General features: G+C 40.7%; 1 protein-coding gene across 2 annotated transcripts; it reads left to right on the top strand.

The window, feature by feature from the left end:
- Positions 1-998: 998 nt before the first annotated feature.
- samd1a (sterile alpha motif domain containing 1a) lies at positions 999-16057 on the top strand. 2 transcript variants are annotated; one of them, XM_084743849.1, is made up of 7 exons: positions 999-1753; positions 6862-7216; positions 9231-9367; positions 9488-9548; positions 13292-13373; positions 13672-13786; positions 15882-16057. In XM_084743849.1, the coding sequence occupies exons 1-7, from the start codon at positions 1391-1393 to the stop codon at positions 16026-16028; spliced, it is 1260 nt and encodes a 419-aa protein (XP_084599975.1). In that variant the 5' UTR covers positions 999-1390; the 3' UTR covers positions 16029-16057. The 2 variants fall into 2 exon arrangements, with proteins under 2 accessions (XP_084599975.1, XP_084599974.1); XM_084743848.1 differs by having other exon boundaries at positions 1011-1753; positions 9228-9367.
- The last annotated feature ends 1009 nt before the right edge of the window (positions 16058-17066 follow it).

Below are 17066 nucleotides of genomic sequence, written 5' to 3'. Positions count from 1 at the left end.
CACGCAAATATGGTGCCCATTCAGGCCAATGAGAATTATTCAACTGGCACAAAAGGTTTTCAAGCTTCTGTGTTTACTTCCTGCTTTTACGGCCCACTTCATATGCGTCCACAAGTTCCCGCTCAGCCCCATAGACTTTACATTGTGATGATGTCACAGATTTTACAATTGCTTTTCTTGGCTCTAGGAAAATTTTAGAAATCTTCATGGATCAAAAATTCATAACAGAAAGAGTCATAATTGATCAGGGGCAGATCTAGAGGGGTGGCATGGGGAGGCACTGCCCCCGAGCCTGAAACTCTTAAGTCTGAATGCAAACGAATGCAGCAAAAGCTGGAACTCTGACTCATACAATTTAATGTTTGGAAACATTTGAAAATTAAAGTTTATTTGTTTTTATTGTCACTTTTAGTTATTTCTATTCAATACATTTCTAATGTGTCACAATTATGTATTTTTTTTGGCAAATTATTTTAATTTAGGGTTTTTTCCAAGCAAATATTGATTGCATTGTTCACAATTAAAGTGGCATATATTTGTGATACCTCTTAAAGTCTCCATGCCACCCTTGTACCACTCCATGAATATTTCTCTAGTTGCTTGCTTGCAGTTCAGTGTGTCCTGTCAACAGTTTTACAGGCGTCTCTTTTAGCTTATGGGGAAATGCTTCTTGGGCTGAAGGTGAATTTTTTGGTGCAATACTGTGAAAAATTGGAAGCAAGACTGAGAGTGCACACCCGATCTAGGTTCTATCATACATCTAAGATCTTGAGCCAGTGTTTGGCTTGTTTGTTCTGTAGAAACATGGCCATGTTGGAGGAGGACCCATGCCCTCTGCAGATGTAAACAGCTAATTTTTAGTAATGAAAACATGATCATGAATATTATAGTTCATTTCTGCACACAGTGGATTTCTAATGAATTCTTACATAGTCTGATCTTGTGATAGGGAAACACATGGGGCCCAGATTTCCCAGCTACGCCTCTGCTCCTTTAATATGATCCCGTGAAGCTAAGTGAAGGAGGATGAACCACGTGTGATCTAGCTTCTGAGCCCCAGTAGCTGTTGGTATCACACCGTCTAACTCCGTCACCTTTTGCACCCATTATGGCGCACATGAGCCCGAGTGCGCGCGCTCGTCCCCGTCCAGGACTGCAAATTCCACCTTAAAACCCATCTCGAGTGAAACTTTTGGCTGCAACTGCGTCGGTCCACCTTAAGCGCACACGCAAACGCAGGAGGCGTACAGCGAGGTTTCCGCTTCTCAGTTGGGCTCGGACCGCGGCTCACGAAAAACACCCGTGTGTAACGTACAAGGTTGACGCACCAAGGTAAGAAAAAACAGCACAGAGAAAGAGAACCAGCCGAGCAAAAGAAAAAAAAAAAAAGATGTCTGAATCCAAGTACCGAGAGTGGATCCTGGACACTATCGACTCGCTGCGGTCGCGGAAAGCCCGGCCGGACTTGGAGAGGATTTGCCGAATGGTCCGGAGACGACACGGGTCCGAGCCCGACCGAACCTGCGCAGAACTGGAGAAACTGATACAGGAACAAACCGTGCTGAAAGTTAACTACAAGGGCTCAATTTCATACCGAAACGCCGCCAAGGTTCAGCGGAGGAGCAGAAAAAAAGACGATGTAACGTTAACGACGGCTGCAAGAAGGAGCGCGGTGGAAGAAGCCAGTCATTCTGACTTGAGCAACGGGGACAGCGCTTTCGGTCCTGTTGACCAGGACGAGGAGGATTTGGAGGTATGTGGAGGTTGATGCGAGGAGGCATGTTGTTTAACCAGCTCACATCTCATTGTCATGTCACATCTTACCACATTAACAGGTGGAGATAAAAGCAAGGCACGGCTGGTGTGAGTGGTTTGCAAAAGAAACCCGTCTTTTTTGTGTGTGTCTACACGGGGAGTGGTGAGGGGAGTGATTTGCAAGTGCACCCAAAACTGCCGCAGACGGGGAGCGGCGGTTGGACCTCGCTTGTGCGCCGCCGAGGTGGAGACGGAGAGAGAAAAAAAAAAAAAACAACAGAAGGTGCGCGTCTAGTCAGAGTGGGGCACGTTTGACACAAAAGCACTTTAGACGGGCGGTGCAAGCGCAGAAATACAAGACGGGAAAAGTTGCACCGTCCTGTCCGTCCGCAACAACCCGAGCCACCATTATCAGCAGCAGAAAGCGCTTTTCAAGCCCCAAACTCGGCGTTGAGCGAAGGGGAGGGGGACCCTGCCAAGCTCGCAAGAGACGAGTAGACGTAGCCAGGAAGTTGAACACATTTGCTTTCAAAATAAAAGCGTCAACATACGCGCATGCTGATAATAAACAGGGTCGCAATTAGCGATTATTTTCGTAGTCGATTAGTTGTTTGGTTTAAATCCATTATTAATCCACTTGACATTAATTACGGCTTTCTTTTGCAGTCTTTGTGATCGTGTTATGCCTTGTTTTTATTTCTTTGCTGTAAACCACTTTGGGGCTCATTTTTTCGTGTATCAAAGGTACTAATATTTTTAAAAATTATTGTTATTGTCAGTGCTGCAATGATTATGGGATTATGAATCAATTATTCAATTAATTGCCATCTATTTTAATAATCAGTATATCGTTTTGAGTCATTTCATAAGGGAAAAAATCTAATTCTCTTTTTTCAGATTGTCAAATGTGAATATTTTCTGATTTCTTTACTTCTATCTGACAGCAAACTTAATATATTTGGATTGTGGACAAAACAAGACATTTGAAGAAGTCATTTTGTGTTCATGGGAAACAATGACCAACATTTTTCACAAGTTTCTGTCATTTCACAGACCTAACAACTAATCCATTAATTGAGAAAATAATCAACGTATTTATTGATAATGAGAATCATTTTTTATTTCCAGCTCTAGTTTGGTCTATAAAAATTAAGAAAAGGATAAAAAAAATGTTGATCAGTATCTTTCCAAAGCTCAAAATAATGTCCACAAATGTCTTGTTTTGCCCACCTCCCACATATATTCAATTTACTGTCATAAAGGAGTAAAGAAACCAGAAAATATTAACATCTTAGAAGCAGGAATGAGAGAATTTAGGTTTTTACACTAAAAAAAATTCAGATTGATTTATTAGCAAAATACATGGTGATAAATTTAATAAGCCCTTCATAAAAGAAGAGATAAGATAAGTAAGATAAGATAAAATATGTACAAGTACCTTTATTGAGCCTCCATAGGGGGGATTTGATCTGACACAGCAGCACAGAAAGTAGCAGCGCAAGGGGAAATGTAGAAGAAATAAAATAAAATAATAATAGAATCCAAACTCAATAGATAAAAATAGAAATACTATATACAATAACTGGAAATGTTAAATGTGCGCATATGTGTGTAATGTGTGAATTTTAGTCATGTAGTCTATAGGCATGTGCAATATGTCCATGAAGTACAGACTGTTGATATACATGTGCAGTGTATCAATGGACTTCAGTTTCATGATTGATTAATTATTGCAGCTCTAATAATAATGATATAATATTTATTTGTATGACACCTTTCATAGAAGTAATGCACCCCAATGTGCTTTCCAGCAAAAAAAAAAAGACAGAATGAACATAAAAACTGTGAAAGAATGCTATATTTAAAAAAAATAATAACATAGAAAGCAAATCCCACTTGATAATTATTGTAAAAATAACATAAAAATTAGTATTGAATATATAGAGGGCATCTTCACACGTGAAATTAAACATAGAATAAACATAGAAAGCCGTAATTCATGTAAAGTAGGTAAAGTAGGATGGAGCAGTAGCGGTTCTAGACCAGTTTTGCTGGGGGGCCAGGCTGGGGGCAGTTGGGGCAAATTCGAGTACATAAAAAACAACATAAAATACCATGATAGTCTATTGCAAGAAATTGATATTCTTATTGACTACTGGAGGGGTCAGTTGTTCAGCATTTTTTTTTTTTTGTTTGTTTGTTTGTTTTATATTATATTGTGGTACTTAAGGTGTGTTTCAGAGGTGCAAAGAACGAGATTTTCATCTTCTTGATAATGGGGGTTTTATTTTGAAAGGCGGGGCTGGAAGGACGCGCTTTAATTCTCTCTGGCTTGTAAATGTGGGAGTGGGTGAAGGAAAAAAAGTCTCAAACACCGCGGATGTAGGAGCCTGATGGGGGACGTTGTGGGACATTAGTGGGTTGTTGATTGTGTTTTTTCCTGCGAAAAACGAGGGCAGCCATCCAAAGCAGAGCACCAAATGTCACCAGAGCCATGTCCAGACGCATATTTTATCTGCCTGTGACGAGATTTCACCCCTTCCGTCTGACTTATAGATATGCCCATCACTATGTTTTGTCCCGCAAAACAGCAACCAAATCGATCCTAATCGATGCCAAAGTACTCATAATATAGGGATACCCAGTTCTTTTGTGCAAACTGCGTCTATTTTTCGAGCGATGGACGATTGCCGACGCAGTGCATAAAGTCGAACCCATAGATCCATTGTCGGACACGCAGCCAAGCCCGGTCACGTCTAATGCTTGGTGTCGGCTGCTGTTATGGCCTCTCTCGTCCCGTGCAGCAGTGCCATCACTTCTCCGTGTCTGCTCTCAGTATTTTAAGAGCAGCCACAGTAATGAAATATGTAGGAGCCGGTGGCACAGTGAGACCTGAACTAACTAACGTGAAGCGACCGCAAACTGTTCGTGCAGGCGGATGCTCTATCCGATTTGGGTTAAGCTGAGATCAAATTGACTTTGTTCTCTGAAAGGCGTGCGTGTCGCTACAAAATAACGATTGCGTTTTGTTACTTTGAGCAGAGCGCTCCTCGGGGCTTGTTGTCCACCTGAAAACGAGGGTCAGATGTAGGCAGACAGCGACGTGTCCGATAACGGACTCTCTTTACTCTTTCTGTTCGGTCGCTTCTACTGTACATCGCTGACCCGGTGCAAAGTCAAAGTGGACTGGTTGGTGATCGAGGCGGCTGCTGCTCGCTTTCATACTGATGTGCACGTCGAGTTAAAGCTCGGTTTGCGTCTCCGCTCCGCCGCTTCACCGCGGCTCGGCCCCGGCCGGCCGGGAAGCGCTCCGTTAAAGACCTCAGACACAATGGCGAGGTCTCCACCGCGGCTCCCAACTCCATGCGCACTTTGGAGGAAATTTGAGAAAAACCCAAAAAACGCCTCCCATCGGCCCTTTCTACACTCCCGTGTGTTTGAATTATCAATCAAGAAGGCCTCTACGGAGCGGGACGCACCGAGCACATCGTCTGTTTTATGTGAGCCGAGATGTAAATCAGGCTGGATTGAGCTCCTCGGGGTGTTTTTGTGATCGTGTCTCGGTGAAAGTTATGTGAAATGCAGTGCGCTGGGTGACTGCCATACAGGAGCGGGGCGGGCTTTCGTGCGCTCTTGTGCTCGACTGCTGGCTCCTGGAAACGCAGTCGCTCGCACACAAGGTAATTTTTTTCACTCAGGGCGCCATCGACTAAAACCCCCACCGAAAGAAACGAGTGCGTATGTTAAAACTAGTTAAATGCAATCAGATAATATTTATATTCAAGTGGAAACGCGTTTGCGGTGCTCGCAGCCTGTCTGCGGAGTGAACACTGCACCGCGGAGAGGGACGGAGACATTCAAAGGCAATAATTTACCACCACAGCGGTCAAATTGCGACATCTGTATGAGCGTGTTTTCATGTGCCATCCTCACACGATGAAAAAATACAAAAAACTTCGTTTTTTACAATAAATACATTTTAAAAAGACACAGAATGGACATTAAAAACTGGGAAATAGTGGTATAATTCATGGAAAATAAGAACCCACCTAAATAAAACTCACTGGATAGCTTAATAATAGTCAAAAAAACAAACAATAAGTCTCTTCAAATGCCCTGTTTTGCCTTCAACTCAAAGATATTTAGTTTACTGTCATAGAGAAGTAAACAAACAAGCAAATAATCACATTTGAGAAGCTGGAATCAGAATTTTTACCATTTTCTTTCATTATTCAAACTGATTAATCCATCATCGAAGTAATTGGCAATTTATGCCTACAACAATAATATGTAATAATAACAATAAATTTAATTTGTGTTGTCATGCAAGAAATGCAACCCAAAGTGCATTATAACAAAAAATTTAAAAGGAAATACAGAAAGAATACAAAACTGGGAGAGAATGATGTAATTAATGAAAAAATAAGATAGAGAATGAAACCTACTTGATAATAACAATTAAAATAATATAAAGCGAGAATAGAGTACATCTTCAAGGGCTGCAACCAATGGTTACTTTTGATTAATCTGTAGATTAGTTTCTCAATTAATCGATTAGCTGTTTGGTCTGTAAGATGTCACAAAACGGTGAAAAATGTCCATCACTGTTTCCCAAAGTCCAAGATGACATCTGTAAATGTCTTGATTTGCCCACGACCCAAAGATATTCAGTTTACTGTCATGAGGGACTTAAGAATCCAAAAACATTCACATTAGAAAATCTGATATCAGATCACTGTTACTTTTTTCTTATGTTACTCAAACCAACTAATGGATTGTCAGAATAGTTGGTGATTAATGTAATGATCGATTTGTAATCACTAAATAGTTGCAGCTGAAACATCTTCACACAAGAAATTAGGCAGAATAAAGACAGAATGAAGAAAAAAGCCAAATTAATAATTTTACAACATAAAAATAAGGATTGAAAAATAATACATACAGTGGGGCAAAACAATTCATTTGAGTCATTTTCAATCTATTATCAAAATAGCTGGCGATTAGTTTAAGTGCTGACAGCAAACTGATTAATCAGCTAATTGTTGTAACTCTAGAGATGACAGATGGGATGGAGTTTTATGTTGCACTTATGCTTCTGTTTTGCAGGCTGACACCTCTATGGCGATGGACACGGACAGTAACGCAGATGAGGAGGGGGCTGATGAGAGCCAGGATGGGCAGGATGGACCCTCTCCTGGCCGCACGTATGAAGATTCTGCCGTGCACTGTGCCTCTGTGCGAGCCGTCTCTGCCCCCTGCTCTCCCTCTGGCACTCGGCCTGGCCCCGGCCCCGGCTGCAGCCCTGGCTCGGGTCTGGACTGTGTCTCTTTCCAGAAGGCTGGTGAGAGGCCCAGCTCCTTGCCCCCCTCCAGCCCCAGGGCCCTCGCACACAATGACTGGGCCTATCATTCTGCTGTCTGCCCAGCAGAGCGCCAGAACCCAGGAATGCAGAGAGACAAAGGTATTCACACTGCTAGACAGTCTAATATGTGCACCCAGCATTATGGAGCACACAAATATTGTTTCATGTGCAAGCCTTGTGTTTAGTTTTGCTTTGGATATGAAATGGGCATTGGAGCTGGATGGGTGACATGGTTTTTGTCAGTAGAAAATGCAATAATACATTTCCATGGCTTAGCAGTGTAGTCCTGCAGTAAGAAATCCATTCATCTGTTGTCTTGTTTGTACCAGTTATTCGTCTTGAACAAATAGCATTGAAAAACACATGAAATAACTTTCAGCTGCATTCATTAGCTAGTGTTAGCAATTGCATGTATCAAGAAAAAAGTCAGATATAACTGTATGGATTACATCACCATGTACAACCCCAATTCTAAAAAGCTCGGGGACTGTGTAAAACAGATAAAAGGAGAATGCAATGATTTGCACATACTTTTTGACATGTATTCATTTGAATATAGTAAAAAGACAAGATATTTAATGTTCAGACTTTATTTTTCTTTGTAAATGTACCCTCATTCTGAATTTGATGGCAGCAGCATGTTTCACAAAAGTTGGGACAGGGCCAACAAAAGACTGGGAAAGTTGTGGAATGCTCAAAACAGATAAACAGGCTGATTGGTAACAGGTGATAGTATCATAATTGATTATTAAAGGGGCATCCTCAAAAGGCTCAGTTGTTCGCAAGCAAGGATGGTGTGAGGTTCACAACTTTGTGAAAAACTGTGTGGGCAAATAGTCCAGCAGTTTAAGAACAATGTTTCTCAACACAAAACTGCACAGGATTTATAGATTTCACCATCTACAATCCATATTATTATGAAAAGATTTAGAGAATCCAGAGAAATCTCTGCATGTAAGGGGCAAGGCTGAAAACGAACATTGAATGATTGCGACCTTTGACACCATAGGAGGCACTGCATTAAAACTTGTATTAAAAATCCACATAATTGTATTAAGAACACAACATGAGCTCAGGAACACTTCAGTAAACACAGTTTGTAGCTGCATCAGCAAATGCAAGTTAAGACTCTACAGTGCAAAGCGAAAGCCATATGTTAACATCATCCAGAACACCGCTGACTTCTCTGGGTCTGAACTCATCTGAGTTGGACTGACAGAACGTTGAAAAGTGTGCTGTGGCCCGTTGAGTCCACATTTCACACTGTTTTTGGAAATCATGGACATCATGACTTCTGGGCTAAACCGGAAAAGGACCATCCAGATTGTTACCAGCGGAAAGCTCAAAACCAGCGTCTGTGATGGTATGGGAGTGTGTGCATATGTTAGCGCCCATGGCATCATGGGTAACTGTCACATCTGTGAAGGCCCCATTAATGCTAAGAGGTGCATACAGGTCTTGGAGCAAAATACGCTGTCATCCAGGCAACATCTTTTTCAGAGAGGTCCCTGCTTGTTCCAGCAAGACAATACCAAAACACATTCTGCAGGTGTTACAACAGTGTGGCTTCGTAATAAAAGAGTTCAGGTACTAGACTGACCTGCCTGCAGTCCAGACCTGTCTCCCACTGAAAATGTGTGGTGCATTAGGAAGTGCAAAATACAACAACAGAGACTCTCAGACTGGTGAGCACTCAAAGTTGTTTATCAAGCAAGAATGGGAAAGAAATTCACTTTCAAAACTTCACCAATTAGTGCCCTCAGTTCCCAAATGCTTACTGAATGTTATTAAAAGAAGAGGTGATATAACACAGTGGTAAACATGCCCCCTGTCCCAACTTCTTTGGAATATGTTTCGGCGTCAAATTCAAAATGAGTGTGATTTTACAAAAAACAATAAAGTTAATCAGTTTGAACATTAAACATCTTGTCTTTGTACTATATTTGATTAAATATAGGTACAGACATTTTTGCAAATAATTGGATTGCATAATTGGACAACTTCCCAACTTTTTTGGAATTGGGGCTAGTACAGTATATTACAGTAAATCAGGTATAACAGTATGGATTATATCAGCATGTAATGTTAATGACTCATTCTGTGTTTGCAGCAGTCACAAAGCCAGAAACCCCCTCTGTAACCACCAGCCCCGGTGCTTTAAAGAACAACGTGAAGAAAGAAGATGGAGGCAAGGTGGAGGATAGTGGCCTTTCATCCGACCAGTTGGTACCAGACTATGCAGCAGGGCTGGTAATTGGCCTCTAATCCTTTTGTGTCAAAAAGAAAACATCACCTGTATGTCTCTGTTTGTTTGATCCCTCTGAGATTTTCATGTTTCATTTGTTTTGTTCTGTTTTGTTTGGCCAACAGGAAGAGACCAAGAATGTATCTGATGGAAGACCACAGACACTGTCTTTGCCATCTGACAACTGTGAGTAATACAGTGTCTTATTTTAATGTTTTTAAAGCTGCTGTGTGGCCTGCATCTGTTTTGCAGAAAACGAATCAATCACTACACTGCTCTAATTCTGGGAAATGGGTTCTAACAAGACACACACGTTAAGGGAATTAACTAATGGCAGCTTTGTTTCAATACAAACATACTGATACAACATACTGTTCTGGCTGTTATTTGACCATTTTGTCTAGTCTTGCCTCCAGGCTTGTTTGAGATTTTTTGAATGCTTCACAAACTTGTCCTGCTACCTTCCATCCAGGTGGTGCTCACTTTGAGCCTTCAGTCAAAACATGCTGCCTGTCTGTAAGACTGTACTTTAAACGGTAGCGGCTTGTAGAGGTGGAAATCTGCAGACCGGTATTAACATATATCCTACGCGATCGGATCTCACTTCCCTGCTGTATATATAAATAAACACTTGGGCTGTTTTGTCAGTTTGATGTCCATTAGGCCGTTCAGTACGAAGATTCGACTATTTGTTATGTCTTTTTTTAGTTCAGTGTTTTACCTGCAGCATGGCAGAGACACGCCATTGTGTGCTTGTTTGCTTCAGCGCACACTTTTAGTTCCTCTGACAGCGTGGAAATCTGATGTTTTCAATCAGAGATGATGAAGAAAGTCTTCATAGCAACACTGTTTTTTTTACACAGAAAGAAACAGCTTCATGTATAGTCTGATTCACCACGTGTACTCTGCAGGTATAAACCTGCCATTGGCTTGTTTCAGGCTACATAGCAACACCCGCTATCTGTGTTTTCCAAGTCACTAGCCAGGAAACAGCAACAATTTCTGAGTCAGCAACTTATACGCTGAAAATGGCAAATTAGCACCTGCTAACGGTATGAATGTAAACAAGCTAGCAGCTGTTACCTTTTCTTTTGCAGTGATGTAGACATTTTAATGCCCTGGCTCACCTCCTCATGTGCAAATGTTCCACCAAAACAAGTTCTTCCCAACACTATTTGGCAGGGGCGCTGTGGCTGCATCCTGGGCTTAGCGCCGACCAAAACAAATGTGATTGGTTTAGAGAAATACAAACAAGCCAGAGCATTTTTTTCTTCCCCTATAGCAGAATGATCATGTGTGGAGCCAGACCTTTCTCCAACGCTGACACAGGGCTGTGGAGATAGGATTGGCTGTGCAAGAGTATTTCATGCATTGCATTGCCGAATTCACAAGACAAATTAATCAGATAAACAATAATTCGCTGTAGCTGTTTCACTTCCATGCACATTTGCAAAACATGTTGTTTTTACCTGGCAGCTCAACAGTGATAGCCATTAACATGCAGCGACAAACGGACACTTTTTTTCCCCCACAACAGCAGAAATAACTTGATGTAGATCATTTGCCAAATTTTCAAAAAGGTCCAAATAATAAAGAATTTGTCACAGACAGAGATTCACAAAGTTTATAGAGTTTCTCTTTACTCAACAACTCTCAAAATAGTGTTATTTTCTAAAGGATAACTGGGGATATTGCAGTTATCAGTGTGTTTGCAAACATCTGCTGCAGGTGAAAGCGCTCCAGTGCGTTATTTGCATTACAATGAACCAAACGTACGTACCAAACGTACAGGACGTCGGTTAAGCAAGTGGTCCTTCAATGTGGTTTAGGACACGCTGAATGTGGTCTGAGTGATTGGATCTCAGATGCATCGTGAGTGCGTTCACAGCTGTACGTTCACAGCTGTACATAAAGCTATCCACTGTCACTCGAATCACCCAGGATCATGTTGAAAGCAGGTCTGAACTTTGATACAACTCTCAAGTTAATGCATCGTGACTTCCAGTCAAGAAAAATCACCACATGACCATGTAATAAACATACAGCTGCAGCCGGTTTCTAAAAAGTGTCAATAACATGTATGCTTAATTCAGAAAAGGGCTTGTTCATATTTTATGATATATGTGGGGGGTTTTTTACCGTCAAGTACAATTTTTTGGGATGTTTGCAGAGTTTGTTTCTTCATTGGAAATCTGAAAAGTGACTTTCTAGCTTTTAATGTAAGAGATGTGGTTATAGATTTTCCCTCTTTAGTGAGTCATTATCAACAGTCCTCTGTGCAAATACCTAAGGTGGCACAACAGAAACAAACAACACTAAAATGTTTCTACCACTGCACCACTGAATATGGGCCTGAATATGGTTTGTCTAGAAGGAGCAGTACCCATCTGAAATGGGGGCCCTTTCATGAGTCACATGCATGAAGACAGTCCTGCCAACATCCCAAGAAAGTGGGCTGGCACTGTATAGTAATGGTGCTGTATCAACACTCATTCACTGTACTGAACCGTGAACAAACTGTAATAGAAAAACATACTGTACCGTGACAGGAGAGGCCTCTGTGTGGCATACTAGTACCATGGAAAAAGCATCACTTCCATTTTATCACAAGTCTGCTGCTGTTCGTTCAACATCACACCACTGAATGTGAAGAATATGAAGCAGCACATTCAAAACCCCAGAAAAAAGATTATTGTTAAAGACATTGTTATTGAATTTTACTTTGCACGTTGACAGAGAAAACCTTCATTTTACTCTTGTGAGTCCGTTTTACTGTGGGCAAAAAACCCACTAACTCCTACTAACATCTGTCTTTTTTTCTTCAACCAGAAAGGCCACATTTGGCATTCAGTCCCAGTTTAATGACCCTGCAGTAGTCACAGTTTTTTTTATCAGCTCCAGATCTGATGTAAACATGCCACTATAGGTGGACGGTATAAATTATATAGAAAGTTCACTATGAATTTTGACTAAACTGTTATACCTTCAGTTTGACCAAAACCAAGTGTCCATGAGACGAGGACCAGAAAACAATAATCAGGATATTATGTCAAACGTTGATATACTTGAGAAGAGGTTTTGTATTTTTTTTCTATTTATTATTCCAAATTTGAACATTAAATGCTCTTAAAATACCTCTGTACTATACAGTGCTTTACTCCTACTGAAGCATTTATATTAAATCACTGTTGGGGTTTTTTCTGCAGTAACCTGACATGACTCCTATACATGTGAAAGCAAACATGAAACAGTAAAATAAAACAAATACCTGAAAGTATAAAACAGTGACATAATACACAAAAACTAAACTTCAGACCATAGACATTCAGTCACAAGTCACAAAAGTACCAAGAGCTGAACTAAGACACTTTTAAAAACATCTTTCTCTCTGCTGCTCTGCACAGACATGAGTTGAATCTCTGATAAAAACAAAGGGGTCAAGGGTCAATTGCTCAGTCACATTTAAAAAACCTGCATGTACACATTAATTTTGGTATAAAAACTGTAGCAGAGTCATATGAACTTAGCTCAAATTAGTTTTTATAAATGATTTGAGGCCTAAAGGGCGATATTCTGTAGCTGTTTGCTGCATGTTGTCCTCAGAAAAAGGATAATCACACAAGAAATAAGAGGCATGGTGGATCTGAGGTGAAATTAACAAGTACAGATGATTTTGAATAACATTTCTTGGCATTGCTGTTTTCTCACTTTCAAGGAAAAGGTAGAATGCTGAAGTGTTTCTCCTACATGTTCTCAAACTGACACTTTAAATAGAAACCAGTTAAATCGACTCTCCATTGTGTTTTAGTGATCAGTAAAGAAATATTGCAGGCAACATGCAGCCCCAGAGCGTGTCATGATAGCCACTGAATCAATATGGTAAAACCTGCAGAACATTTGTACTAATATTGCTTCCACTTTGCTAACAGGTACATTGAAGAATAAGATAGATATAACATCCTTCACAGCTGCCGAAGACGGTCTTCTCAATGGTGGTAAAGGTGATGAAGTGTGAGTATCTGTTATTAAACAAGTCATTACGTTCTCCATGAGCAATGCACTTCATTAAATTCCTAGGATAATGTCCAGCGCTCCCTTTGCAATAGTTTAATACACCTCTATCTTATTTTTCAGTTATTTGCCTGAATAATTAATCTAGCTGTTTCTGAGGCACAAACTTGTGTTTTAACTCGCTGCTAACCAGACGGAGGGCTTGAAAAAACAATAGCAAAGTGAGACATTACCTGCTGAAGAAGAGGTAGCTGCGTGTTTGTGTCTCTTAACTCTTTTTCATCTGATCTTCCTCCAGCTCTGTGAAGAAGGAGAAGATGAGCCAGAACCTGCTGCAGTGGACTGTGGCAGATGTGGCCAGTTATTTCTCAGCTGCAGGCTTTCCAGAGCAGGCTGTGGCTTTCCGAACGCAGGTCAGCGCAATACCGCAAAACTGGCACAGAGGGCGTTACATGTACACTGAAAACGACACATATCCCATCATCCAGTGCACATTTGAAGGCAGTTCATATAAAGCGTGTTGCATGGTCTGAATATATGATGGTGTATGCTGGCACCGGTATCGATTTATTTGTGTGGAAAAGGCTGCAGGGAAAGAAAACTGACTGTCTTGAGGTGACAAGGAAAAATCTCAGACTGCTCTCTTGAAATACAAAGTTACAAAGTTTTTTTCCCACAATTATAAGTTTTTAATCAGAATTTCATCATTTTAGGGGCAAGGTCACAAAGACACAAAGCCATCAAATCAAACACAGAGATAATAATAATATGATAATGAGAATAATTTAACTGAAGGGTTAAGGATGGTTTTATATGAAATGGATGAATAAATGGATTTTATTTGATATAGGCCTAAATAAATAAAAAAGAAAGATCACAAAATTATTTATTATGATTTTCAAAAGACCGGTTCATACAGGGTTAACCCTGATGGGACTACCATTATGTTCACATTAATGTAACAAACATTAGGCGATAATATTTGTTAGACTTGTAACACTATACAAGCAATGTGTAACATTATATGTTGAGTGTTATTTGTTCACTAATTTATCAAACTGGAGTCATAAAAAGACACCTCAGTAGAAATCAGACCCACTACTTGTTATTTGTGCAGTGTTTTACTTGATGTCGCCCAATAAGAATTCAGAATCTCAACAAAAGACACTGGTGTCTAAAACTGTATTGAGAGGAAAGAGGCAGAGGAGGAAATAGTGAAATCAGCTGGGGCAGTGAAGGTGGGGCATCAAGGCCACTGTGGCCTTAGGGCATATGAATTTTTTGAGGAGCGTGGCCTTCATGGCCTCTTTGAAATTCCTGCCCTGCTCACAGGATCTTATTTTTTCATCACATTTTCAGAAATTGGCTTTTGATAGGGTGAAACGGCACCTGGACGGCAGCACGGTGAAGCATTTCAAAGGAGACAAGTGTATATTACATGGATCTAGCTGTTTGCCACTGTTAACAGAGTCCAGTCTGGAGTGTAAACCACAGAATTGCAGAGGCTTAAAGTTTATATCCTGTCCACTCTTCTGTCCGTATTCGTATGTTCCCTTTCTCGCATTCATTTCTTGCTCTCTTTCTCTCTGTGGCGAGTCTGCATCACACTTGCATAGTCCAGTTTTCATTCTAGGCTCCACATCTAACCCATCATTGGTTATTGATGTTGCTCAGTCAGAATCTCAACAAAAGACATCGGTGTAAGGAAAGAGGCAGAGGAGAAAGCAGTGACATCAGCTGGGGCAGTGCAGGCAGGGCATCGAGGCCGCTGTCGCTGCAGGATAGATTATTTTTTGAGGTGCATAAGACCAAAATGAGGGGGCCATTAAATTCCTTCCCTGGTTTCAATAGCTAATTCAACTCTCTACACAGTGTCTCCCGGTGGCTATTTAGGAATTATATTACATTACTAACATTAAAAGTTATTAAGCATCCAGTACAACCACCTTGGGCCAGACAGGAGGGTCTGGGAGTTGAAATCATGAAAGATCAGTGGAGGAAGGCCCAAGAACGTGTCTATTCCTCTTCTCTATGCTTCAGACATGGATTGATGCAGTTCAAAATATTACGCAGACTTCACCTATCCAAACTGAGACTCAAAAAAAATGTTTTCAACAGTGCAGTGTAATTTACCTTTTTTGTTTTTGTTTGTTGTTCTGGGGTTTTCTTTTTTTCCTTGTGCATTTGATTTTTTTTTCTTCCTTCATTGCATTTATAAATGTACAAAATATATTTATATAAGACAGGCCTATTCAAGTGCCGACCCGTGAGAATCTGGACCTTTAATGACTCAATCTGGCCCTTTGGTCATTTAGAAATATGAGAAAGTACATCATTGTGATTTTATTTTATGATTACAAAGGTGCTTTGTTTTTTCCTGTACTTTTGTACATAATGTTTATTTTCCAGTTTTGAAAACAATAAAGCATCGAATTGACTTGGTATAACTGTAACTGTATTTTTTTAAACCCAATAAACTGAGCTAAATATTTTCTCTCTCCTCCTCAGGAAATTGATGGGAAGTCCCTCCTCCTAATGCAGCGCAGTGACGTGTTGACTGGTTTGTCTATCCGACTCGGCCCCGCGCTCAAAATTTATGAGCGCCATGTAAAGGTGCTGCAGAGGACCCACTTCCTGGAATGCGAAGACCTCTGAAGTCGTGCTTCACATGACAGACAGACAGACAGACAGACAGACAATACTGCATCGACCCAGACGTGCATGCAGTGCCCTCTCCCGTCTGGACCCTGCCACCCACCTTCATATACAGAATATGTAGAGGGTGAGTGGAGGGCGAGGCTGCGGTGGAATTAACTTTCACTGTGAGAATGACCAGAAACTGAACGACAGTCATCCTACCTCTCATTATGGTCTTTTGTTTTCAAATGGTCTTCATTTCACCCGTGTGGCCGTTTGATTGCGTCGTCAAGGGAATATGTTTTCAAGTGGAGAAGAAATGATGGATAATGCAGTCGTTGAAGGGGACTGAGCCTTGCACCAAGTGGAATACCTATGGGCTAATAATGTACCCACAAACACGTGGCTGCGCAGCGCTGTGAGCAAAACGTTGTCACAGTTTTGGGTCCACAAGAAAATGTCGGTTGGCTGTGGCTCTAACATTTCTCCCTGCTGTATCTATTATGGTACCTCCTGTTTTGTAAGTCACACAGATAAACACAGAGCACATCTGTCGTGCTTTTTCTTTTTCTCATATGATGAGTTGAATTAAACGCCATCAAAGTGCTGCATATCTGCATCAAAAGTCACCAGATTCCTGAATCATCATGCCACCAATAGCTGCTGATGTTGGATTATGTCTTCAGCGTCTCTGTAACACTGAGATTTAACCAATATGATATACTACTACCTGCTGGCACAGCAATATGTTGCAATTTTTCTATCTTAGTTAGATGTGACTGTGGTCCAACTTAATACAGTTGCATTTTGGGGAACAATTACAGATAGATGTGACCAGGAAATGTGCAGCCTAATGGAATTTGCTGTCATACATAAGCAAAAGAAAGTAATAAACTTGGGGTAAATGTTATTGTAATACTGAATATATTGTTTTAAATTTAATTCAGCTGCTCAGTGCCTGTTTACAGAGCAGATATGTTGATCAAATGCACTATTTTATGTTATCATCCATTCATAATTTTGTCCAGTGTTTCTTTGTGTTTTGATCTAAGTCTC

This window comes from Lutjanus erythropterus, chromosome 19 (genome assembly GCF_056507025.1).
Source record: "Lutjanus erythropterus isolate fLutEry1 chromosome 19, fLutEry1.hap2, whole genome shotgun sequence".
Lineage (NCBI taxonomy): Eukaryota > Metazoa > Chordata > Actinopteri > Lutjaniformes > Lutjanidae > Lutjanus > Lutjanus erythropterus.
Note: the sequence above shows the minus strand (reverse complement) of the source record. Positions and strands in the feature narration are given on the sequence as shown.